The sequence below is a fragment of the Ciconia boyciana genome, chromosome 8 (assembly GCF_034638445.1).
Source record: "Ciconia boyciana chromosome 8, ASM3463844v1, whole genome shotgun sequence".
NCBI classification, from domain to species: domain Eukaryota; kingdom Metazoa; phylum Chordata; class Aves; order Ciconiiformes; family Ciconiidae; genus Ciconia; species Ciconia boyciana.
This window is the reverse complement of record NC_132941.1, coordinates 3,197,048-3,224,122: the sequence shown is the minus strand read 5'-3', so window position 1 is coordinate 3,224,122 and position 27,075 is coordinate 3,197,048. Positions and strand designations below refer to the sequence as shown.

The 27,075-nt window shown below is 45.8% G+C and overlaps 1 protein-coding gene and 1 non-coding gene across 3 annotated transcripts; one reads left to right on the top strand and one right to left on the bottom strand.

Moving 5' to 3' along the window:
- Positions 1-2,550: 2,550 nt before the first annotated feature.
- TRNAQ-CUG (transfer RNA glutamine (anticodon CUG)) lies at positions 2,551-2,622 on the bottom strand. The gene has a single exon. It is a non-coding gene; the product is annotated as a tRNA-Gln (tRNA).
- Positions 2,623-2,872: 250 nt separating this feature from the next.
- RAB11A (RAB11A, member RAS oncogene family) lies at positions 2,873-24,879 on the top strand. Of its 2 annotated transcripts, none has more exons than XM_072869772.1 (5): positions 2,873-3,032; positions 11,717-11,912; positions 12,878-13,071; positions 14,058-14,138; positions 23,131-24,879. In XM_072869772.1, the coding sequence occupies exons 1-5, from the start codon at positions 2,993-2,995 to the stop codon at positions 23,268-23,270; spliced, it is 651 nt and encodes a 216-aa protein (XP_072725873.1). In that variant the 5' UTR covers positions 2,873-2,992; the 3' UTR covers positions 23,271-24,879. The 2 variants fall into 2 exon arrangements, with proteins under 2 accessions (XP_072725873.1, XP_072725874.1); XM_072869773.1 differs by lacking the exon at positions 23,131-24,879 and adding an exon at positions 15,564-15,762.
- The last annotated feature ends 2,196 nt before the right edge of the window (positions 24,880-27,075 follow it).

The window sequence follows — 27,075 nt, the reverse complement described above, 5'->3', positions numbered from 1 at the left end:
CCAGAACAGAACCATAAATACACAGTTATGAGTGTGACCTCTGCTTCTTTTCTTCGCTAAATTGAACATCCAAGGGCCAGCTGAGTATCATTCCTTGTCTCTGCTCCAGTTGCTTGGAACGTGCTGCCTCCGCAAATGGTTGTGTCTAAGTACAAACTGAAGAATTACGAGAGAGCACTAATTCAAGGTTTGCAGTTAATTTAGTGTTCCCGCAAGGATGACACTAATGGCAATTAACGCAGCAGAAATGCCAGTGCTGAATGACTGTTCTCACATTAAAAGCTGTCAGTCGAAGAGCACACAGTCCTCTGTTATTTCAGGCCCGACCTCTGCTTTTTGGCCATGTTTCATACACACGGGAGGTGTCCCAGGCTACCCCGTAACTACATCAGCGCGCTCCAGGAGGGGACACAAAGAAACAGCAGAGCAGCCAAAAACAATCTTTGCTGACAACGACATTTCCTGAGGTTTTGTATATTCTCATCTGGGGCTTGCCTGAACAGGAACAAAATTAACCCAGGACTGAGCAGAATAAAAGACTTTAATTTCTGGAGCTCCTTGCTAGTCCAGTGCTATCCTCATGCCCTGCTGTCAGTTGACTCCTGTTTAGATGCAAAGTTCTTTCTGCTGCTTCAGTTTTGCCTCTCGACACCATGAAGAACCTGATTATAAACAATCAAAAGCATTTAAATGGGCTTGGCTAGAAATAACCCCTGCCGCTGCTCATATATATGGCAATCTGCAAAATTTTCATGTTACAATGCGTGATTGGTAAAAATGCCTCTGCTTCATAATATCTTAAGTTCAACAAGTGATAGCAGTACAGCAATGTAGGGACTGTGATTTTTAGCTCGGCCAGAAAAGGCATTGCCCTCACTTTGTGCCCTCAAGGCTTGCGTAGGACGAGCCAGTTCCAGATGAGGAACATCAGCAATTTGGTGCAAGAGGAAGTAATGCTTACGCATACAAAAAATGTAAATAAAGGGTGTTTCCAGGCTCACAAGCAAAATCCAAAACGCAAAAAGGAGAACAACTCTTGTAGGAGGATAACTAAAAATACTTCATCTGTGTTATTTTTATTTTTTTAGAACTAATAGCATCTCTGGAGGATGAAACCAGGCCTGAGAAAAGTCAAGTGAAAATTAATAGCTTTTCAACAACAAAGTTCAATGGAGAACTGCAAATAGGATGTGAGATAGAAACCTTAACTACAGGGTTATAAACATACCCCAGCCTCTATACATACAAGTATCCATTATAAATTTTAATGCACTGCTCAGTGCAGTAGGATAACTTCTGAGAAGAGTGGCAGGAGTGGGACAAGCATTTTCAGACTCAAGATTTTGGGCACTCTGGGTTCATCTGGCGATAAACAGGATGAATCTAAAGACAAAGCAGACTCCTACAGACCTCACCGCTACGCTACTGGAGTGCTTTCTGCTCCTGCGAGGTCTGGCCTTGCAATGCCCTTACGGAACAGGCACATGCAATTATTCCCACAGGACACGTGGAACAGGGTCCTGGGGATGTGACACCCTGAATGCTCGGTGGGTTTTGTCCACCTGTGAGAAGCTGGAGGTGCACGGTCTGCCAGGGCACGCCGGCGGCAGGACACGGGGTGACCCCAGACCCCGATGCTCCGACCTCACCCATGGGCTCCCGCAGAGCCTCCGCCGGCAGCGCCTGTGGTGTGACACATCACAGTCACACATCACATGTCTTTGTTACTAGCGCTTTATTTTCTGTGCTCAGAAGCTCCGAGGCAGCATGAACTATTTATTTTTAAACACAGAGGAGCATGTTATGATTCGTTATCGTTCCAGCAGACGGTAACTGATGCACAGCATTGCTGCCGATGCCCAGGGGTTACTTTCCACGTACAGATATGATAACGCAGCTGCTGACTGCAGAGATGGCGAAATTACTGCTGCTGCTAATGGCAAGCTGGTGGAAAAAGAGCAGTTTTAAGGGCTCTGGTTTAATCATTTGGACACAAGCGCTATTTTTATCCTCTTCTATTCAGGTCTCAAGCCTGCGCCAAGGGAAGCCGATGACAAAGCTGGTGTCTCCCACGGCACAGGGGCGGATGAGGGGGACTGGCTTTTGGGAAGGGAGAAGCGGGGTGGGCAGCGGCGCAGCGGCGGGGAAGGGCCCCGTGCTCATGGCCTCATTGCACCTCATGAGCTCAAAGAGCTCGTCGGCACCTCTGACGCCTCCACCACGAGCTCCATTGGCTTCGCCCGCCGCTCTTGGCCCGGTTCACAGGATGGATCTGTGAGACCTGGGGGGGCTTCCCGCCAACCCGCCCCAAACTCCACCGTGGCTGTGGGCAGCTCCGGGGTGGAAGCCATTGCCTGCCCATGTAGGTGGAAGGAGAGCACCCACACCGTGGCTGGGATAGGGCTGGTGGACGCCAGCCAAGTGAAGAGCTGAGGCGTGGCCGGTACATCTCTGTGTGTGAAGGAGCCCAGGCCGGGGGAAACGAGGAGCGTGTCTAGCCATAATTTGGGCAGAGAAGGTCGGAAAAAAAAGGCAGGGAGGAAAAGTTCCAGGTTCCACCGAGATTTGAACTCGGATCGCTGGATTCAGAGTCCAGAGTGCTAACCATTACACCATGGAACCGCCCTGCTAACTGCCCCACCGGGCCGGCACTAGTCCCGTCCCGCCGCCCCCCCACCCCCCCGCGCTCCAGCCGCATCTCGTCCCCGCGGCTGTGACCGCCCGGAGGGGGGGATGCGGACGGGGACGGTGACCGGGGTGTCCGTGCAGGCTCTGCCGGCTCTGCGGCACCGTCCCTTTAAGGCCGGGATGGGCGGGGCGGGCGGCTCTGCCCCGGAAGCAGTTTCGCGCCGCCGCTGCGCTGCCCCGGAAGCACCTGTCCGTGGGCGGGCAGAGCGCGGAGGGCGGAAGCGCTGCGGCGGCTGCAGGGAGGGTCCGGCTCCCGCTCCCGTTCCCAGTCCTCGGCCTCTGCCGCGCCTCGGCGCTCCGCACCATGGGCACCCGCGACGACGAGTACGACTATCTCTTCAAAGGTAACGGCCGCGCCGCCTCGTCCCCGTGGCAGCCGGAGGGGTCACCTTCCGGAGGGGGTCCCGGCCTCGGCGGGGGGTGGAGAGCGGCCTCCTCACAGCGCGACCCTCCGGCGGGGGGCTCCGCTCCCCGCCGCCTCAGCCGGCCCCCGCCCCGCCGCCGCCTTCCTCGCAGCCCCGAGGAAGGGGCCCGGCCCGGCGGGCGGGGAGAGGCGCCCGGGCCCGCGGGCGGGTCCCGGTTGCCGCTCCCCTAACGCGGCCGCCCGAGCAGGCCGCCTCGGAGAGCTGCGGGGCGGGGGGCGCGGGGACTCCGGTCGGCCCCTTGTCGGCCTTGCCGGTGCGAGGCGGGGGCTGCGCTTCCGTGGGCATCGCCGAGCCCTGCTCGGATGTTTCTGGGGCTGGATCGCCGAGGGTGTGCTGGGCGGCGCGGCCGGCCCCGGAGCGCTGCGGGCGCTGGTCGCGCCCCCGCCCCAACGTGTCAAATTCGGGCTGGTGTTCGTAGCGGTGATCCGGCGTCTCGGCGTCTTGTCGAGGCTTCTGCTCCGTGAACAGGCTGAGGCGACGGCCAGCCTGCTGGGATGGCGAGCAGAGATCATCAGTGAAGATGCTCGAGGTTGATAAGGGCTACTTCCTTTTCCAGCTATTAAATAGGACTGTAAAGTAAATTAGTTTAGCGTTGGTAGATGATGCAGCTAATTTAATAACGTAGTATTAGTTGCCGCCTTCTATATTCTGAGCCCTTTGCGAGGGGGGAACGTAAGTGCTGTTTCACGCCCAGCGGTCTCTCACCCTGTCCTGGCACCTCACAGGGCACCCGGCAGAGAAGGGCAGGAATACCTTATCTGCCAGGTCCCATGCCCTTCCAGTCAGCCCTACCACAGCGAGCTGGGTTAAAATGTTGCAGGTTGTAGTTAAGTACTCGGTTTTCACTCCCTGCAGAGTAAAATAGCAGCCTGCTGTAAAGGTTCATAAAGCATGCTGTGAAACATGTACAGAAACGCTGATGTTTTGAAGTTGACTATCCAATTTTTTTAAATCCTGCAAAAGCAAGCAAAGTGTTGTAGAAAATAGCCGTTTATTGCAACATGGTATTGTAAATTTGAATTTAGGATTTGGAGTATTGCTTATTATGTTGTGATGATGGGAGATCCAGTGTTTGTCATCATGAAACTTAGGTAAACATCAGTGCTTTTCTTCTGTATCCTTAAGCTCCTGTAATAACTTTGAGGAATTACTTTTTTTTTGTTGTTGCCCATTTTGTCCAATTGCCATGTGGAAAGTGGCATTATTTCTAGCTATAAATCGGTCATCTATACTGCTATTAAAATCAAATGGGGAAGTACCAAGAAGGGCATCTTTTTCTCAGCTTGCAGCATTGGCAAGGTCCTTGCTGACCACTAGTTTAATCACTTCAAGCAATCTTATTTTAGGTACTTACGTGTACAAGTTATCAAAACCATTACGTTACTTTTACTTGTTCATACGATTCAGTCAGTATGCTTATGATTAACGTTTTAGCTGTGAAGGCCTGGGAATATCGGTGATGCAGAGTTTGTTGGGAGAGGTCCTATCTTTTAGTAGACCTGCTTCCTTATATAATTGGGAAATAATTAAGTTGGGATCCAGTTATACAGAAAAGTTCAAAGCTAGTTTAATTGATTGCCCCGCCTAAAGCTTTTTCTGTTTAGACTAGTTTATAGAAGCTGTTGGGAGTGCAGGCTATGAAAATGGGGTTGTGAAGATGAGCGATTCAGGTTTTGCAAAGCTAAAGTGGACTGCAGGAAGTTGATGCAATGTCACATAACTGGGATTAATGTGGCAGCTGAAATAACATAACAAATGCAGAGTAATACAAATTGTGGAAACTTTTGTAGCTTCCTAAAGGTGACAGTTGTTCTAAACAAGCTGTCACCACTCTGGAATGATCCTGAAATTGTTGTGAGTAGGTCTCTGAAATGACTGTCTCCTTACCAGGCACTGGTCAAAAAGGCAAGAGGTGGTAAAAAACTCTTGGAAAAGGAAATGAGAACTCAGCAGGAACATTAAGCCGATGTTTGAATCTGAGACGTGAGCATCTTGGGGATTGAGGGGAAATGTAGGCAGGATGGGCATACCCATTTTGGAAGGGATGTTGTAGAATTAAAAAGATGGAGAAGGGCAGCAAAATCATCAGCAGAGAGACCTAATGGATTCATATCCCTTATACTGAAGTGATGTACAACTTTATGAAAATTAAAATAATGAGTGATATGGACAAATGGGGAAAGTATCTACTGTTGGTCATAATTTCTCTGGATATTTGTAATGCTTTTTTTATTGAGCAGCAGGCAAAAACAAAAGGACATAAAGTCTCCTGGAATGTGTATGCAAATCTTGGAGTGGTACATTGCCATAAATACTATAAATGGGTCTGAAAGACTGCACAAATTTATAGAGGAAGAAGAATGTCTGTTGGGGTGTTTCAGTGTGATGGTTACAATGGCAAGTCTGAAGGTATTGCTTGTTTGAAGATGCAAGGGCTTGCTAGGACAAGGATTAGCCTGTTTGTTCTCTTACACATAATGTTTCTCAGACATTAGTTCTTGACAGTCAGGCTGGGTGTTGGTCTATAAGGACACTTAATCCAGTAGGACAGTTCTTCTGGGTTTATGAACTTGAAGGGACATGGCAGTTTGGTGGGACTGAGTTCAGAGTTTGACTTGGTTTAAAATAATTGAGTGTTATGCTCTAGTCTAGCTGCCTTTTACTACTCTTGAGTTAAACTGCCACGTGTCTGTTTATGTGAGACCTCTGGTTTTGTCCTGTCAGACACTGACAGCAGCTGTATGTCACAATCTGGCTGACTGTGCTGGTGGGTGTAAGCTGAGCCCACCTATGCTGCTGTACACTTAAATCACAGTACCTGTTACAAAATACCCCTCTCCTGACTCTTGCAACACTTCGGCATGTGCTAAAGCCTAAGCTTAGCTTGTAAAAAGACAATTTCTGGTAAATTATTCTTGTCCAGCTACACACGTCTTCGTATTCTTCCATACTTTTTGGGTTTAGTTGAGAGCAGTGCCTGCTGTTCCCAGCACTGCACTTGAGGAAAAGCAAGACCTATGAAGTCCAGATTGTAGAAATCTTGCTCTAATTTTAATGGGAGGAAAATATAATGGCGATATGAGGATATTACTTTATTACTTAATAAATTAAGCCTGGCTTAAATGCAGGAACTTTTTACTCTTTTTGATTAAAGTAATGTACTTGCAGTAGATGAGTAGATATCAAAGTAACCCTCACTTGTATAAGATGTCTTTGTGTTTTCTATGGACAAAGCTTGAGAGGATTGCGTCTGCGCTTTGACCATCTGGAACTCTGGATTTGTGGTCAGAGTTCTCATTTCTGAACATGGACCTGACTTGTGGTGACATTCAGCTTATGGTTAGGAAAAACTCCAGTTTCAGCTATCTGCTTCCATCATGTTCATTTCTCCAACTTTTCCCTTTGATATTGAGGAGATGCTCTGAAACTGAACAAACTTGTTGGTTTGGGGTTTAGAAAACACATTTTTTCTTGTGTGTTTTGTTCAGATAAATTTGTGGGGAACAGTGGTTGCACAACACCTATTGATTTCTACAATGGTAGGAAGCCTTGTGCCTTCACTGCATTAGATGTGGAGACACTTTTGTGCTATAATAAACCTGCCGGCTTAGCCATTTTACTACAGAGGCGTTTAGAGGCTCAGCTCTCCGTACGTATTGTATGCACAGGTCACGAACGACCCCTACCCCAAAGTGCCTTTGAGACGCCAGTTCTCTTTGTGACAGGAAATGGGTGAATAAAACGGGGGCGCAGGTGAGGAGGGAGATTGATAGAAGACATAATCGTGTTAGGTTTATCACCTGTGACCTACAAGGTGTAGAATCAGGTCATCTTATTCACATTTCCTTAAACTCTGACTGAAGTGGGCAGGAAGAGGTGTTCATCAGCAGGTTCTTCTGGTGGTCATGAAGATGTGTCCAGGCTCTTTATTTATATGTCTCCTAATAGCAGAGCTCAGTGCAGAGACAAGTGTTTTCAGGCATTGTAATCCCTTAGTGCTGGTGTACTTGTTTTAAATTGTGGAATATGCAACTTGTGTAATAACTTTTACCATAGACAATACAAGCTAGTGGTGCTGGACTTTCTGTTTTCAACCTGATTAGGTTGTCAATAACATATTTCATGAGATAGCTGAAATTTTCAGAACATACTTTAAGTTAGAGGTTTAACAGAAATAAAAATTGGGTGAGTGAGCTGGAATGTTGGTGAAAAATTAATAATCCTTTCTTGACGTAGTTCTCTAAATTGCTTTTCATGCAACTTAGGAAATGGAATTCTTATTTTGGTCTTCTACAGAAATAGAACTGGAATTACAGAATGAAATTTGTACAGTAGTGTGGACTTCATCCTCTCTTTTTTTTTTTCTTTTTCCCCTCCTCCTCCTTCCTTCCCTCTCCACCAAATGCTTGTGTGCTGGTTTTGGCTGGGATAGAGTTGATTTTCCTCACAGTAGCTAGTATGAGGCTAAGTTTTGGATTTGTGCTGAGAATAATGTTGATGACACACTGATGTTTTAGTTATTGCTGAGCAGTGCTTACACTAAGTCAAGGACTTTTCTGCTTCTCACACGGCCCCACCAGTGAGGAGGCTGGAGGTGCACAAGAAGCTGGGAGGGGACACAGCCAGGGCAGCTGACCCCACCTGGCCAAAGGGATGTTCCATACCATGTGACAGGGAGGACATTCGGAGTGATGGCGTTTGTCTTCCCAAGTCACTGTTAGGCGTGATGGAGCCCTGCTGTCCTGGAGATGGCTGAACACCTGCCTGCCCATGGGAAGGAGTGAATTAATTCCTTGTTTTGCTTTGCTTGTGTGCACGGCTTTTGCTTTACCTGTTAAACTGTCTTTATCTCAACCCATGAGTTTTCTCACTTTTACTCTTTCAATTCTGTCCCCCATCCCACCGGGCGCGAGTGAGTGAGTGGCTGCGTGGGGCTTAGTTGCCGGCTGGGGTTAAACCACGACAGCTTGTCTTAAACCTCTGGGGTGGTTAATGGCTGTAGACAGTCAAATGCATTCATTTAAAGCACGTGGTTGCAGGTATTGAACTGGCACATCACTAAACCAGTAAGAATGACCTGCCTAGTAGTAGTCACTTGGGAAGGGAGATCACTTTCATGACTTTCAGGATGCGTCAATAGAAATCTCTCCTGACTGCGAAGCTTTCTAAGGTGCTGCTCCTGTAAGGAAAGTGCTGGTCCAAAGAAGGTTATTGATGGAGGTTTTTGAGAATAGATAGGTCTGTGGCTGAACTTGCTTAAATGCAAGTTCAGCTCTAGACATTCCTCCTTCCAGTGCTGAGGTAGTAAAGGAATTTGCTGATGATGCAAGTTGGGTGATACAGGAGAAAGTCGGAGCGCAGCCCTGGAAGGGCTGTGTGCTGATGAGGACTGTAGTCCTCCAAATGGAGTGGGATTCAGACTGTAAGGTTTGACGCCTGGGGACTCATAGGAATTTGGTAAAGTAAGAGCTTGCCAACTAAAAGGTAGAACAATTAGGTCTGATCACAGGCAGACTGAGCTATCAAGGTGATATGGTCAGGAAAAGAGAATTCCAGCTCAAGGTATGCCTAGTAGAGATGGAAATATTAAAACCCCTGTAGACATCACAGAAATCTTGCCTAGAATGATGTGTGCGGTTCTGCTCACTGTGTGGAAAAGAAATTGAAAAACTCCTAGGGAAGATGTTTGGGGAAATGGACAGTCTGTTTATAAGGACACATTTGAGAGGTTAGCTAGTAGAACAAAGCTGAGAGAAGATGCAGTTGCTTTCTGTAAATACCCCAGCATAAACACCACGGGGAGAAGAAACTAATAAGCTAATGGAGAATGCTGGCACATGAACACCACCATCAGCTGACCGCTAATTTCTTCTGAAAACTAGAAGGCAATTTCTAACCATTAGGAGTGAGTTTCTGGAAGAAAAGCCCAATAAAAGTGTGTGTGCAGGAACAATTAGCTTTAACATGGAACTAGATAACGTCATTTCCCTCCCAGAAACTGTTTGCCTGGGATAGTTAGAATGGGACTCAGCTATCCAGGGTCACTCCTACTGTATTTCTATGCTAAGAATATAATACATGGGAACACTGTATAGTATAAAATATCAAAATGAGGTGGTTTGATAAGGAAAGCAAAATTAAAATTAATAATACAATCTGAGTGGCTGTTAAAGCTGTTTCAGTTCATAATTGTATTCAAAGAGGGATACTTGGTCAGACTGGCAGAAATGCAGAAAGTGTGAGGAGTCTTAGGCGCCTGCTGCCATTGCAAGCTGTTCTTGTGTCTGTGTTCAAGAGGAGCTGCAGTGGCCCAATTAAGTAGAGGAAATAGCTGACTTCAAGGAGGAAAGTCTAATATTTTCCCCTTTTAATTGGGACATACTAATCTGGTGCTTGAAACCATTCTGAACATAAGCAGCATGGGATTCAGACAAGGTAAGGAAAAAAATCTGGCAGAGGAATTAAAATGATCAGTCTATTGTTAAATGACTTAAAGCTGTGCCTTGAAATATGCGCTGAACAACAAAAATATGTTTGAGGGGAATACTTAACAGGTATATGATGCAACCTGTTAGGAAAAGGAAATTGTGTGTAGATTGCTTTCCTTGTTTAGAGAAGCGTTCAGCTGCTGCCAAAGCTAATGCTGGGTGATAGCAGGACAGAGGTGTGCGAAGGGAGTTGACAACTTTTTCCTCCTAGGAACTTGTTGTTTGTAACACGTCCCAGTGAATACAAATATGATGTCATCTAAAACTGTGGCCTAAACCTGCCAAAATAGTATTGAAGAGCTTATTTGCCAATGAAAGGGGAAAGGTATGGCAGTTTGCCGGGTGACGATGATGCAATTAGGTACTCTGTCCCCTGCACTAAGTTTATGACGGTTTAGCATCTTCTGTGCCAGCAAAGCTGTTCAGCTGTGTCAGGGCAGCTGACACTGAACAGTGCTGACCTGTCATGTAGGAAAGCAGAATCCTGTTTGCATTCAGCATACGTGCTTGCCACCTACCTGCATTGGGATCTTCATAAACAGAAGTGGTTAACAGAGCCACCCTGTACTTTATGCAACTTCTGTAGCTTGGCCGGCTGCATGCTGAGTCAGCTGGCAGAGGAAGCTGGAAAGAGGTTTATTTTGATGAAGTATTCTCCACAAGGCCATGTCTGAAGCTAGCATTTGCTGCAATTTTCATTTTATGGAGGGTGTTTAAAAGGTGCTGCTCTGCCCTTACAGTCAGAGAAATCCCACTTGTCAGAATTGTTTTGCATTATTTAAATAGAAGATGGTGTTCAGAGGGCTGCTGTGTGGTGCAGCAGCAGATGGGGGTATTTGTGCTGCTAGACTAAGTGGGGGTTTCTTGTGACTAAAGTGTGTTTGATGGACTCATTCCTCTGTTGTCCCACACAGAACCTTAACACTGTGTTGCAGTGTCTTAACTGTTAAATGATATATGTTACTGAGCAAATATTTCTGGTTTTTCCAAACAAGCATAGCCACTTTTTTTTGTCACCTGAGCATGCACTCTTTTGCTCTGACTGGCCTTGAGTCACTGCTGAACTTCAAGGTTATTAGCCATTCTTCTCAAGAATCTTCCTCATCATCTTTTTCCTCCATTTTCTTCTGTTACCAGCTCAGTACCTTATCTTTGTTAAGGGCATAAGATCATCCCAAGAGGCTCCTGTTGGTGTGACTCAGGGGTGTGAATGTGTTTCATCCAGGGGCCTGCATCTTGGTAGTGAGTTTTAAGTTACACTTAAACTTGCACCTTTCAACTCAGCATTACAGGATATTGCAGCGAATCCTTGTGACTCTTTTCTTCCTGTAGGAACTGGACTTTAAACCTTCTGTCGATCTCTTGTCAAGCATAGCTGAATCCTTCCAATTAGTTTGCTTGGCACTGGTGCTGTGATGACTCAAGCTGAGCTGGGGAAGGGGGAGTGGATGGTGGTTCAAATTCTGAGGCCCAGCCATACCCCAGCAGCATTTTAGAGCAGTTTCAGGCTCTTGCCTAAAGTGGCCAGGAGTTGCAGCAGCAGTGGGGGACTGCGGAAGGGCAGAGTGCTGTGGCACAGCTAACATTTTTAAACTGGACATCAGGGTGATGGTGGTCTTGTGTTTTTTTGGGGGTTTGATTCTTCTTTTTTCCATTCACAAATTTTTCTGCCCCAGTGGGGAACCTCCCTTCTGCAAAGGTATAAAGAGTGTAAAGTGCAGGCAGAGTCTGCTGCCTGCCCTGTGTTCAGCAAAACAGATTTCAGTTGCATGGTGTGGGGTTTTTGTTTCGTTTTTTTAGTTCTAGTGTTGTTACAAGGATGTGAAATCCAAACTGTCCCTGACTTTTTGCAGTTAGCCATGTATATTCTTCCTGGAGGAGGAATGTTCTTCCATGTTGGGCAAAGGATACTGAAATGCAACAAGTAAAAGTTGAGTCTAATGTCTGTTCAAAATGCTGGAGCGTGTGGCAGCTCTGGTTCTCTAGAAATATCAACACTTGGACAGTAGACCCAGGACAAATGCTTCATTCCGGAAAATGAATGTTTATTGCAGGTGATTGTCACTGTATTATCTACATCTGGAATCTGATTCTCATGTCATTTTTGTCTTGTAGTTGTACTTATTGGAGACTCTGGAGTAGGCAAGAGTAACCTTCTGTCTCGATTCACTCGCAATGAGTTTAACTTGGAAAGCAAAAGCACCATTGGAGTAGAGTTTGCAACAAGAAGCATTCAAGTTGATGGGAAGACAATAAAGGCTCAGATATGGGACACAGCAGGGCAGGAGCGATACCGAGCTATAACATCAGCGTAAGTGATAGCTTGTACGGCTGAAGAGAAAGTTTTGTTGAGGAGGGTAATTTTGGGCCTTTCTGATTCTTCAGAAACTGCAAACAGGGTGTCTGTATTACGTTGTGTAATATCCACAACCTGTGGGGGAAGGAAGCTTAAATATTATTCAGTCCAGAAACTTGATACAGTGTGTCCCTGCACAAACTGATTTACTTCTCAGTGCTCCCACGATATGTAACAGGAGGCATTTCAAGCCTAGAATGCAAGAGCTTTGAGAGACTCATTTCAATGCAAGCGATTGATAAAGTAATATCAGTGTTCATTGAGGTTTTATGAGTGGTAACCTAAGACCAGGAACCCTCCTGTAGCAGTACGGAAAGACTGCTCACTTTGCTTGCTTATTTAATTGGAAAAAAATAGCATAGCAAAATCTGGATTTAAGTAAAGCTGGAGGTAATTGTGGGGTGGGAGAACACAGCCTGTTTCTTTTTGAATGCATTACTGTGCCTCTCTCTAGTCTGAAAGGAGACCAGCTGTGGCCTTTTTAAAAGGGAATAGATGAGGTTGATGTTTTTATGATCCAGTGAGTCATTCTAAAGTCTCTTTATCACTATGGGCTGTGCCCATACTGCACCCACAGTGATGGGCGGGGGAGACTTTTTAGGAGTGGATCAGAGGTTGAAGGTGACAGCAGCTCCCCACAGATTCCAGAGCTTCATTTTTGCGATGCAGGGTTCTTACACAAGCATGGGGCTTGGCTTACCACCTAGACTTTGAGCTGTCCTGGCTGCTCTGGTGGTCCTGTGGCATAACCCTAGTCTGGATGTTCTACTTCACTGCTTCAAGTCCCACGTAGCCTGTTTCTGGATATTTTTTTTGTATAGCTGTCTTAGTAATAGCTATTTCCCATTGTTGCACAGTAAGTTGTCACTTTTAATCATGATGTTTCTTGCTGGTTCTCTAATATGTCTCTTCACCCACAGGTACTATCGCGGAGCTGTAGGGGCGTTATTGGTGTATGACATTGCTAAGCACCTTACTTACGAGAATGTAGAACGATGGTTGAAAGAGCTGCGAGACCATGCTGACAGCAATATTGTAATCATGCTTGTGGGAAACAAGAGTGACTTGCGCCACCTGAGAGCAGTCCCTACAGATGAGGCTAGAGCTTTTGCAGGTTGGTGAACTCAAAATAATTTCCTAATGCTAACTGTCTGGGGATCTGCCTACCCGGTCTTAGATACGCGAGTGTGCTGGTAGGAGGAAAAACAGTACTGCTGGTGATGTTCCTCAGTGTTACATACTGGTGTTTGCCTCTCTTTAATTCAGTCAAAAAGGAAGCCTTGTAGAACATGCATGCTGATGTGGTTTCAAGAATCAGCCAGAGGCACTTCAAGATCTTAAACCAGATTTATTCTCTTGCCTATGCATTGCTTTTCTCACAGAAACTGTGCCTATGGCTTTAGGTTTGTGTTTCTTGTATGGTGGTAGCTTTGCACCTGTATATTGCCGCCTTTCTACCAACTGATTTGGAGCTCTACGCAGATGCCCGTGGCTGAACAGACTTTCATTTAACTGGCTTTCTGACTCTTGTTACAGAATTAAGATCTGTGAAAAATAATTCTAGTTTCTGTAAATCTTGCCTTCTTTTCAGCCAAATTTCTTTCATCCAGGAGTGTAGCTGGGTTTCTTGCATTAAGGCTTGCTGTAGCTGCATTTGCGGAGCTTATGGCCAGTGAGGATCCCTGCCTGCTGGTGCAGCACTGCCATTCCCCCGACAGGGCTAGCCCTGTTAGTTAAGCTGCAGTGACATACTAGCAGGTGGGAGATGGAGAAACTTCATGAGGTTAAAGGAAATCCAGGAAGCTTCCTCACACAATTCTTGAAAGTGCAATATATTCTCACTTTCAGTGATGTAGGAAGGTGTGCCTCAAAGTAACACAGCACTGGACTTGAGGATGAGCGTAAATTCTAATGTTGGTGTTGGGTGATGTTGCTTTCAGATCACATAAGGGGGAAAAACCCACAACTTTTTATATTTTTTTCTTGATACTTGTGCATCTCATCAGGAACACCACAAATATAATCTGGTGCAAAAGTTCTTCCAGACGGGAAACAGATACGTGATGTATCCCTCTAATTATAGTATTTCTGTCCACACAGAGAAGAATGGTTTGTCATTTATTGAGACGTCTGCTTTAGACTCTACAAATGTGGAAGCAGCTTTCCAGACTATTCTGACAGGTGAGTCATCTAGTGCTTTGTGCTTTGAGGGGGAAGGGCAAAAGGCTGCTCAGATATGATGCAGATAGGCATTTCTTTCCCTGTAAAGTGTTTAAAATTTTGCTATTTAATGATTCTTCACAGCCATAAGATTTGGAGTCCAGTTTCAAAGTGTCACAGTTGAAAGGCCAGCCTTGAACTCAGGAATGAATCCTTGTTCACTTTGATTTGCCCCAGGTTTCTAGTCAGCCTAGTTTGTTTCAGTTTCCCATTTGTGTATGATATAGGGAGTGCCCACAGGAGGGTATTGTCTCATGCAAGCATCAAGTTAAAACAGCCATTGTTTATCAGAGGAGAAGTCAATCTAGTTTGTTTCCATCTTTAATGGTGACCATAACAGCTGCCAAGGTAAAAGGGATGAAAGAGTAGAGATCCTTCCTTTGAACAATACTGGTAGTCTGAGACGTAGTGACTCCTGAGCTGCAGGGTAGTCACTGTCATTGCATTTAATAGCCCTGGCTGGACTTTTGGCTCTGTAACGTGTGATGGCAGTGAGGGCTGCATTGCTCTGTGGATAAAGTACTTCCTTTTTGTTTAAACCCTTTTTTTAGATAGGCAAAACTTGTTAATAGTCTGAGACATTCAACTACAACTATGTGGGGGACCTTAACTTAACCGTGGCTTATAAAGACAAATGCCATCACTCCAAATGTCCCCCCCTTCCTTCTTCTTCCCCAGCTTTATATACTGAGCATGACGTCATGTGGTATGGAATAGCCCTTTGGTCAGTTTGGATCAGCTATCCTGGCTGTGTCCCCTCCCAGCTTCTTCTGCACCTGGCAGAGCATGGGAAGCTGAAAAGTCCTTGACCAGTGCAGCAACAACTAAAACATCTCTGTATTATCAGCACTGTTTTCAGCACAAATCCAAAACATAGCCCCACACCAGCCACTATAAAGAACATTAACTCTATCTCAGCTGAAACCAGGACAGTATCCACCCCTTATTCCATACCATTTACGTCATGCTCAGGTCTCACACTATCCAATACATTCTCGTTACCCACCACCACCCTTCCCATCCTTTGATATAATACACACATATCTTTCCCTTAGTCTATGGACCACCCCTATAAAATGTCTGTAAAATGTCCAGAAATGTCCACAAGATGTCCACTGAGTTCATTTAGTCCATGACTTTGGGCTTCATCTCTTATGGTTGTTACTCAGGACAGGAGAGGTGGTGTGTTTCTTGGAGTTATTGGGCACCAAAGCCAGCTCAGGTCAGGTCACTGCTGCACTTGCACTGCTTCTTGTAAGGCTTCTCCTCCATTTGTTTGGGTGGTTCCGGCTGTAGTAATTCCTATAACATGAAACTCAAATCATGGGTTACAACAATTTAAAGGTATTTCCATTACGATCTCCACCCCTGGTCCCTTTGGACCAGACCATCAGGTTTAACATTGCAGTGAAGTCCTCCCCTTGCCCCTGCTCCAGCTTGGACTTATCCACAGAGTGTAGTACCTTCAGAAGTAAACTTGCTCCAGCATGCCCTCGTGCACAGCCACAGATGCTTCAAGGTGTGCCTGCTGCAGCATGGACTTCATCCACAGCCACAGATGCTTCGAGGTGCACCCTATCCAGCGTGGACTTATCCTTGGGCCACAATCCCACAATCAGAGGTATACCTGCTGTGGCACAGACATAACCATGGCCATAGGCGTTTCAAGATATACCTGCTCTGGCATGGGCTAATCCATGGGCACAGACGCTTCGGGGTGTCCTGCTCCACATGGATTCATCCACAGGTCACAGTCCCTTTGACTCGAGTTCACACCGGAGTTCCAGCCTGTCCAGTACAGCAGCACAGAACCAGCAGTGATGCCCTGGCCATCTGCCAGCCCAGGCGCAAGGCCATTGCTGTTATCAAAATGTTCCCAGGCACAGCACAGTAAGATGATCAGCCGTACAGCAGCACGGCAAGCAGTGAAAGCAAAAAGCAGCCACTAACGAGCCCTAGACTCTAACATACAGTAAGGCAAGCAAGCCTATGGCAAGCACAGAAGCCTGCTGACTAACAGAATTTATAGCTGTTATTGCTGTTTAGCTATCTGGCACATTCCAATAAAATTTGTCATTATCTCAAACCCTTCGTGCCCCACGTTGGGCGCCAAAAAGGATTGTTGTGGTTTAGCCCCAGCCGGCAGCTAAGCACCATGCAGCCGCTCGCTCACTCCCCCCTGGTGGGATGGGGGAGAGAATCGGAAGAGCAAAAGTAAGAAAACTCGAGGGTTGAGATAAAGACAGTTTAATAGGTAAAGCAAAAGCCGCGCACACAAGCAAAGCAAAACAAGGAATTCCTTCACTACTTCCCATGGGCAGGCAGGTGTTCAGCCATCTCCAGGACAGCAGGGCTCCATCACGCGTAACGGTTACTTGGGAAGACAAACGCCATCACTCCGAATGTCCCCCCCTTCCTTCTTCTTCCCCAGCTTTATATACTGAGCATGACGTCATGTGGTATGGAATAGCCCTTTGGTCAGTTTGGATCAACGATCCTGGCTGTGTCCCCTCCCAGCTTCTTCTGCACCTGGCAGAGCACGGGAAGCTGAAAAGTCCTTGACCAGTGCAGCAACAACTAAAACATCTCTGTATTATCAGCACTGTTTTCAGCACAAATCCAAAACATAGCCCCACACCAGCCACTATAAAGAACATTAACTCTATCTCAGCTGAAACCAGGACAAAAGGATAGGGTCGGAATTCACAAATTGGTGTGGAAATCACTAGCTGCCATGGGACTTCTGTATTGTTGTGTATCCTGTCAGATGTAGCCAAGGCATAGGAGGACAACAGTGGCATGTGTAGTTTTTGAGCTTTTGTCATTCCTAGCTTTGGCAAATGCCTCTCCAAATCTCTAGTCTGGGTCTTCAAAACATGAGACTCCTCTGTTTTGGTATGTGTCTCTGTTCTAGGTGCACCAGGGAGTGTCTCTGTTTTCTCCAAGTGCCTCCAATGTGTTTCCCAGTTACAAATTTAAACTTCCTCCATCCCAGTGTAGCATGTGCCAGGCTACGTGATCTGCTTGATATGAGCAGCGGCCCCACTTCTAAAGTATGTGTCTCTATTAATCAGATCTCATTGCTGTGACATTTGCACCTAGTTAGTTTTGAATTTTTTTTTTCTTTGCCAGCTAATTTAGATATTCTTTTAAAAACACACCAAAAAGGACTTGTTAGCCATACTGGAACATGCAGGTGAGGAGACAGCTAGGAAGTTTTTTACTGTAATAAAAGTATAAATTCTGTAGTATTTTCTTGATTTGTTTGAAATGCTTTATGAACACCCTAGCAGTGGAGAGAGAGAGAGTTGTTAGGCTGCTGGAGTATGACCTGCCTGTGTCCATCTGTTTCTTGTCTTATCCCTAGTTGTAAGAGGCCTCCAATAGGTTCTGATTCTGTTGTGTTTTTTACAGTGGGTTCCTAAGCAGTAGTGCTCCTGTCCATACACTAGCAAAAAAGCTTGTCTATGTTAGATGAATAAACAGCGCAGAGGGATGCTTGGCGTCTCGCCACTTCATGCAATGCTGGGACTAGAACTTGAGTTCATTTCCTCTTCAGCAGAACCATGTGGTTTCCTTTTAACTTCAGTGTAGTCATTTGGTTGTAATTCAACCTTGCACAAATTAAAAAAAAAAAAAAAAGAAGGAAGTTGCATTAGCTTATACATTTACTCCCCTACATGACTAACTACTAATGCCATCGGAGGGTGGATGGCTACGGAGTGGCTGAATGCAGTGGTATCTGGGATGCCTGCTGGATTTCCTGTTTTCATCACCTACCTAAAGGCAGTCCTGTCAAAAATGCTTGTGAATTTGGGTGTGGATTTTTCAGGAGAAAGACATTTTTATTGCTTCCTTGTAAATGCTAAAACCTGAAACTTCTTCCTTTATGCATGTGTCCTTGGTAGCCCCTCTTGGGAGCACCTAGACTGAACTTTGAGGTCAGATTCTGGCCAAATGTGCTGTGTGCAATGTAGAACAGCCTTCCTGCCTGCGCTTTCAGTTTTCAGAGGGGATCAGGGCTCTCAGATTAAGGTGTTAATTAACTTTCATACTCGTTCAGCACCAGCACTAATAAAACAGAACTGGAAATATATCAGACATTGTTTATCCCCTCCCAAGGTGGCTGTCAGGCTGTCATAGCCAATATAAACTGGTCACCTAATTGCCCCCGTCTCCTGTTGGACCGTTCTGTTCTGTAACAGCGAGGGCTGAAGAGGTGGAAAGTTTCCTGCATGCCCTGGGCTGCTGCTTTACTTCCACGGAGCTGTGTGACACTCAGACGATATACTGCCGTTGCCATGGGGAAGCAGTTCACCTCTTGGGCACAGGCTAGGCTGTTTCTTTATCTCTCCTCACATGCTTCCAACAGTACCTTTTATTCCAGAAGTTATTTTGAAGTCTAATTTGTGGAGGTTTGATGTTTTTCTAGTTTAATTCTTGTGTAAGGGAGAGCAGTCTGTAATGGGAGAACAAGCGATTAAAACTTGCCCTCGGTGGACTCTGACAGATTGTTGAGGCTGTTGCTTTTCCACAAACGTCAATGTTCCCTGCATGTAGCTCTGACAGTCCTTTGGGTAAAGAGCTCTTGGGTATGTGGACAGGATCCTTGTTCAGGAGGGACTGGTTCAACTGTGCTGGAAGAAACGCTTCTGCTGATTAGTGGGCATGTGGCTTGCTCCAGACAGGAGCTCCTGTTTCAGGGAGATAAAGATGAAGTAAATAATGCATTAGCAGCAGGTTGGCTCCATCTCGGCTGTGACTGGCATGCTAAGGACGAATGTTCTGCCAGTAAACTTCTCGATAACACTTCACAGCTGGCTTTTTCTGTTAATGATTTGCTTTGAAGGGAAGAGGGGAGCAGTCATCTGAGGAATGTAGTTTTCAGAGTGACCCTGCAGAATCATGGATAGTCTGTATTTGGCAGGGCTGCCTCTGAGCATAGTGCCTGCGGGTGGAATGCTCACTGTCCTTTGAAGAAGGAAGTTGGTAAAGCCAACAGGCTTTGCCACAGGCTGCGAGCGGAGGTGGCTGACAGAAGAAGGGGCAGAGCATGCTGCTGCACCAGCTCTGCTAGTATTTGCAGTGCTGGGAACTGCACCGCAGAGACATCCCAGGCTGCTCCCAATGCTTTTCACAGAGCTGCTTAGATCTCTCCTGAACAGGGTGTTGTGACTAAGGTCTGTAGCCAAACTCCTTTCTTTTCCAGCCCTACTGAAGCTGGTCTGGTTGGTACAGTGTTGGAAACTTGTAAGAGTACTTCCCTTGGAGGTGTAGCAGGGTCCGTGTTAAGCTTCTCCACACCTAGATTCTCTGATTAAGACACTTTGAATAGATGGCTTCGGGCATGGGAAATACGAATCCATTATAGTTAGCACAGCCTAAGTGAGTATGTGATCTGCTGCTGTTACAGGTGGAAGAAGGGGGAGAAAGCTTTTCTTTCCCTATACTATAGAGGACTTTTAGAGGGGGGTATATCTTACATCTAGTGGGCTTCCTGTCCTGCTGTGGATGCTAGATAAAGTTTTGGGGACCTTTTCCTTCTGTGGCTTAGAGTAATGGTCCCTATCCAAATTCTTCTGTTCCAAGATGTCTAGACTTCAAGGGCTGCTTGTTGCGCACACAAAGCTGCTTTGTATCATCTGGCAAATAGGAGAGACTGGTATTATAATCCTATCCACTCTGAGCATTCACAGCAGGATAAAGCATCCTTAAAGTAAACTGGAGTCTGCCTCCGTTCCCTGCCCGGCTCTGTGCTGTCTCTGTTCCCATACTCATTCTGCTGCGGTTTCATCTCTAAGGAATCCCATCTCCAAGGAAACAGCATCACAGAGCATTAATGCAAAAAAAAAATCTAGGGATTTCCTCTTTTCTTGGCTCTGTACACCTGAAAATGAATGAAACACTAGTGCAAGCTGAGCAGACAAGGACCAGACAAGCTCCTCCTAGGCAGCAGTGTCACTTTTTCCCAGCCCCCTTACAGTGCAAGGCCTGTCTCACACAGTTACCAATTATGCAGTGATGCATTCTGCTGAATGTGCTCTTAATAAGGTCTCATTCAGTCACTGAGCAGAGCATAAAGTGTAGTGTCTTCATTAAAAAGCGCATGTCTTCATTAGCCTGGCATTCCTCAGTGCAGACCAGTTTCAGCATAGGCTTTGCTGCTGGGCATTTTCCCCCAGCGAGAGCAGGTTTAAGCTGTTCCCACCTCCCCTTTCACACCAGCACAGCTGTGTGTGGTGAAAGTGTGCAGCTGATCCAGGGAAAGGCCGGTTCTAGCCATTTAGGCTTTCGTCTAGGGCAGTACGCTGTGGCTGCGCAAAGATTTGCACTGCAGAGGAGGGAGAAGCGGTAGAGAGCAACAAACTTGGGACTGCTGCAAGTTGATTCAAGCAGCACAAGTGCTAAATGTCTTTGCAGGACTGCTGGGGAGGCTGTGGAAGTGGGGATCATGGAGATATGTTCCCAGAGACAGAAGGGATAGACCCTTTATCAGCAGATAAATCAATGCTGTTAAGATTGTTTTTAAGACTTCAGGGCTGTTTACTGAAGATCTTTGCTGTAAGGTGAGGGTGTTATACAGAGGGCACCCTGGTTGCCAGTCCTTGCTTGGTGAAGGAAGTGTGTGACAGCTTGTGTTAGGGACTAGTAAGAACTTGCTCAGGAAGTTCTTTGGAAAACTGAGAATTGCTGCTGCCGAAGGTGCTACTAGAGAGTTTCCAGTAACGAAGGTGGCAAGAGCCTTCCGTTGAATAGGAACGGGAAGCGTTCTGCGCTTGGAGGTAAACTGGCTGTCTACCCTGAGCTGGGGCAGGGTAGTGGAGCAGAAAACTTGCCCTGAAGAATGCAGAGGAGATCTCTTCCAGCCGTGCTCCTCCCACCTCTGCACACAGGCACTCTGCTGAACATGGAGCGGCCTGCCACAAGGCGAAGCTGATCTTTATCTGCAAATTCCCATATGGGGTTTCAGGTGGCTTTAAAGATCTGATTTCATGGGATTCACTTAACCTGTGAAGTTGCCTATGTGTAAGACTGTTGGAAAGAAGACTGAACTCAAGGAAGGGTGAAATCAGAAAATCCTTTTATGTGTGCAGCTCTTGTTTGGTTGCCTCAGTGACTTGATCTGTAACTGAATGCGTATGTAAAATCCATTTTTCTGAATACTTTATCCCTATCTGAGTCTGGGCTGTCAGTTTGGAGGCCCAACAGGCAGATTCTTGCAAAGCGCCACTTGCAAAGGTTAATGTTACTTGTACAGTCCATAGATACAGCACAGTATCTACGTGAGAGATTTTTATTCTGCCAGCAGTCCCGTGGATGCATGCAGCCCTGCTTTTACTCTTCCTGGGGAGCACTTGGCCTCTGTTTGTGTTGGCAGCTTAAATCAGTGCAGGCTTGTTGCATCAGGGGGAAGGTTTTCAAGCCTTGTTTGTCAGGGACCCTTTTTGCCATCAGTGCCATCTCTTCCCATTGTAAAAGCAGGCGCTTAGCTGTGTGATCAGCTCTTGGCAGCAAAGAGGACCTCTCTGCACAAGGTTGCTCAATTTCCAATACTGAAATGATGTCAGGATGTGCCCTAAGCAGCAGCTCATTAAAATTCTGAACAAAGGGTAGTCACTAATGACAAGTTTCTGGTGGAAAAGACATGTCTTGGTTTGGGGTCAGGTGAGGTGTGTGTTTTGGACAGTCATTATCCAGCTGATAAGAGACTTCAGACCTCCGAAAGAACTTGGGCCTTCACTTTGGTTCGCTGGAGTTGTTTGTGAGCTGTGCTCTTCCCGCTTTGCTCTGCAGGAGGAGCGAAGTGCGGACCACCCTCGAAGCCTGGGCTTATCTGAAACCTTACGGCAGGGCAGTGAGCTGGAGCATGCAAATCGGGTGTGGGGCATCAACTCCCTTCTCTCAGGGGCTCTGCTGCTTGGCGGTGCTGGCGTATTTGTTGCCAGCATGCTTTTCTGTTGTGCGAAGTAGAAGATGTGATGTTGTCACTTTAGGGTTGGCTTTTTGCTGATTCTGAACCACTTTCAAACTTTTTGTTAAACTGAGGTTTAGCAAGCTTTTTTTTTTTTAAACTTTATTGGTTTAAAACTTGAATTTGCAAGTGAGTTCCCCATGTGCTATTTTTGGTATCCTTTATTTCCTTTCTGGGGCTGAACCACTACACATGCCATACTCTTTTTTTCTGTGCCACTGAAACAACTGCTTTTGTAGCTACTCAGAGTTTATGTACAGCACATGCTGTCGGCCACTAACAAATGCCAGGAAACTGGGCAAGGCTTTCAGGGCGGGTGTGCAGCGTTCCCTGTTGGCAGTGTGCTGGGAAAGGCACAGGAGTTTAACCTGTGCTCTCCGATCCTGGAATTTCTTTGTTTGGAGTCCATATTTCTTCTCTGTAGTTTTGAAGTTTAGCTGCACTGGCACAGGGACTTTTGTAAAGGGCTTGTGTTCTGCTGAAGGGGCCAGGTCTCCGCTTGGATGACAGACAAGCTCTTGTATGTGATAGGCATGCTGAGAGAGAAGAAAGTGCCCTTGCAGTCCTATCAGAGAGAGAAATTTTGAGTGGTTCTTTTCAATCCCGCTGTGGTCTGCGGATACGTCAGCAAACCGGCAACCACTGTCCCCAGAGCCTTGGGGACCATCAGAAGGAATTGGTGGGGTACATAGTTTCTGATCCCTAGCAAAAAAATTGGTGAATTCTGTCCATTTACTAACTCTTATCTCAAGGGGGTAAAACAGTTGTCAAAAAACTAATTTATTTTGCAAAAATATTTTATGTTCTGAATATAGAAAGCATCACAACTGAACTTCTTGTGAAAGCTTCTGCGCATTACCTATATATTTCCAAAACTACGGGAAATCTTTATACATTTTATGCCTGGTTTCTCCCAGACTTAACTTTCTGTTGGTGTATTGCTGGTGTACCCGTAATGACTAGCTCTTTCTCATCTTCCAGAGATCTACCGTATTGTTTCCCAGAAGCAAATGTCCGACAGACGTGAAAACGATATGTCTCCAAGCAACAACGTGGTTCCCATTCACGTCCCTCCAACCACTGAAAACAAACCAAAGATGCAGTGCTGTCAGAATATATAGAATTGTTCATTCTTTCCTAAAAGGCTGTGTATATTCCCCAGGTCCAAGATTTAAATATATTTGTAATTCTCGTGGTTACTTTCTTGTGTTTAGTTACTGCTTATTCCTTCTGAATTTCTCCATGTCTTAAACACTTTGATTTCAGTGTTTATAAATCTATTGCTTCGGTGTGGCTGCAGTATTTTCCCAACACCGACTTGCCAGTTTTGGTTCAGTAAATTGTTTGGAACTGATCTGGTCTCTTTCCAACATGATGCCCGCTAGTCAGAGCACAGACCCCTTTAGTGAGCTCTTGAAGGTGTTATTCTGCTGCTCCTTGCAAAACAATTACTGTCAGGTTAACTAGGAAAATATCTCTGGGCAGGATAATCTTTCCGTGTCTCAAGGTGTTGTATACTGCATCTAAAGCTTGATGAAATGCCCGTTGCTCTGAAGTGCAATTTTAATGTAAGTTAATGTTTTTGGCTACATCTTCAGATTGTCAAGTTGAGGATTTTTCTATAGAATATTATGGGGGAGAAAAGAGAATTTCTTGCAAACAAGCAGCAGGGTTTTTGCTACCTGTGAATGAGCTTTTGTGCTTTGGCACCTGCTGCGGAGGAGGTTGTGCGGTGAGGCAGAGCTGCTGGGAGGCTGACCGCCGAGACGCTGGTGGGACTCGGCTTGAGGTGCCTCTTGTGAAGAAAGCAAAAGCACGAGCTGCGTAACTGATGAAGGGTCACTCTAACACTGGAACCTGCAGCATGTTTTTGTGCTGCCCGAGACTTGGCCTCCACAGTGCTGGTGGTATCAGGATTTGAGGATGCCTTTTTTCTTTCATGGCACACAGACTTGAAGGGTGTTGTCACGTATTGCACATCACATTTATTAATACAGGCTACGTATATTAATATATTCAAATGCTTGAGTTGATGAATCAACAACTTCCACAACCTGGTCTTAGTTTTCAGTTCTGTTTCATCCAGTGTTTTTAAATTATTCCAGTGGTTTGCTATATGTTCTTAAAAACATCTGGAGTAGTTTTCTTACTGGGTGCATTTCCTTCTGTGGTCTGTCGCTCAGTACAAATCATCTGTTCGATTAGCTTGTTCAGGGATACATGAACTGTGCCTTCTGTCACTGCACTCTGAAACCACTGCATATCACTCTGTGTGTGCTATTCCCAAACACGTCCTTAATATTGAGATTTGGGGGCTTTAGGCACTGAATTTCTACAGTATTTAAAAGAACCGTTTGTTGTGTAAATGCCTGCAGTTATTTATACAATTACAGGGAAGTACCCGATTGTAGGCGAAGTTTCTCAAACTCTGATATGACCCACTTGGAACATCCAAATCTGGGTAGGCTCTACCAGCTGCGTTTCGTACCCAACCTTTCTGTCTTGCGGTGCTCATGATGTGTAAGGCACACGGAAGGCATTGCTGTAGTTGGCCACTTGTTTTTTTTAATCCATTTCTCCTCCTAGTATTAGTTCTGAAGATGCTATTTTGATTTTTGTAAATTACTTTGTATTTTATGCATGTACTGTACCTTGATTCATTATTTTTTTAGATTGATTTAAAATATATTCATCCATAATTCTAATAAAGAATTACAGGGGACGACTCAGTATGGTGTTGGGTGCACTTTTTGGGAGAACTGGGATTTGACGTGAAGGTTTTTACTTACTGGAAGCTAGTAGGCTTCTTGGAACAGGCTGTGAGAAGATGCTGACGTGGAAGTACTGCCAGAAAAGGAACTGGTCATGTAACACAGTTGCCTTCTTCACTCAGACCAGGCCTGCGGCTTTTTGGGGCTGCCACAGTTCATAGCCATGACAGTTTGGCAGCTTCAGGAAGCTTTTACAGTCTGAAAGTCTGTGGGTTCGCTCTAGTCAAACCTCTGCATAGCTTTTACAAACCTGTTTGTTTGTTTGTAAGTTTTTCCTGTAAGAAAATCCTGTGGGACAGCAAACTACTGCCTTCTACAGCAAATGATTTAAGCTTTTTGATCCCACTTTGGTGTCCTGCTGAAGGAGCAGTGCACAGGAGAGCCAGATTGCCCCTGAGCATTGTGCGTGGTGTCCCCGGCAGCCTCCTGGCCACCCGCTGCAGGCAGCAGTCACCCACGGAGCGCGTGGGGCAACGCTGGTGGCTCTGGGGACAACAGCAGCTTAGGTCCTTTTAGCATTGCAGGAGAGAATGAGGTGTAAGACTGGGCCATTGCTTACTGTGGCAACTGTTCTCACAGCACTTTCTCTGGCCAGACCAGAGTGTATTTTGGAATTAACCAAATTACCGGGGCAGCCAAGTTCTATATTTGTCAACTGGAAATGCAGGATGAGTTTCACTTCACTTCTTTTTCTGATTTCACGTAAGCAGGCAGCTCGACTCAGCTGTCACGTCAGCTTTGGATTTCGCAGGGTTTTATGCAAGACGCTTCCTTCTGCAGCAAATGCAAACGCAACGAAGGTTGTCGGAGCACAAATCGCTGTTGGAGGCCGAGGCCGCCCCTGCCCCACGCAGCGTTTGTGTGCGTGCATGTGCTTCTCCCTTCACCTCGCAACAAACAGTGCTGTGTTTAAGTCCTGGGCAGCTGTGAAATGGCTGCATGTGCTGTTAGATAGAGTAAGAATGCTGTTTTGTTTTTTTTTTAATTTCCCCACCAGAACTTTAAAATTAATACTCATAAAACAGGCCTTAGAAATGCTGTGCAAAACCTGATTTTGTACTTAGGAGCTGCTCCAACATGAACATAAATTTTTCATGCAATAGTTTGTAAAGCCTTCATGAGCTATCGACTTCTAAAGCAAAATCAAAGGGTGTATGTACACAGATGTAACTTCTCACCTATTAAAGCCTTTGCCTCGTGTTCTGTGGGTTTGTACTGCGTTTTCCTGACTAAGCACTGCGGGGCTGTGGCAGCGGATCCTGGCTGGCCCTGGGCTGGGTGACGCTCCTGGGACAAGAAGGTACTTCACAAAGTGCTTTTGGAGAGACAATGCAAGACATTATTCTGTCTGAACACTGACCCGACGGGGTATTGTTCCCGTTCAGCTGCTGATTAATCATTTTCTTCTGTCGTTGGCATTACTTCTGGACTGAAGTGTCTCTTCTCTGCTAATAGGAGACAACTGATGATAACAGATGCTGCTTTTGGGCCCTGAAATGAGTTTTATGAGTTTCTGGGAACTCTGTATAATGCTGCAAAATTGGCTTTACGTGCCAAAAGCTTTTGCTATCATTTACATATTTGAAAGTCCCAACCTTGACAATTATGAAGCTGTTCAGCGAGCATCAGTGGTTCTTGCGTTTGATGGGAGTTGAGGTTCTGACTCTTAAGCAGAAAGGACATGGAATTGTTCTGATTTAAAGACATTTTTATTAAGCTAGAATTACTTATTCTATCAGTTCAAACCTGATGAATTTCCAGACTTAAATAGCTTATTGAGTGTGGCTTGTCAAGTAAGAAGATTACATGCTGGGCTTTAGTTAACAAGATTTGTAGAAATATGAAGCACAAATATTGAAAAAGCTTCAACATGTAGCAGTCTGCTACGTTGCCTGGGAGTCATTAATTCTGAAGGTGTTTCTGCTGCAAATCTGCGCTTGTGATTTATTGATTAGGTTCCCTGGGAGCGCCGACAAACCTGCTGAGACAGCTGCCGTGTGCCCGGCCTCATCGCTGCTGGGTGCCGTAAGGGTGACTGTGCTGGCCTGTGTCCTCCAGTGCCTGCCTGAAGGCACAACAACCCACTGGTGTCACCGAGCGCTGTCACAACACGCACTGAAATGCATCGCATGAAAATCAGAGAGAGACCTGGTGG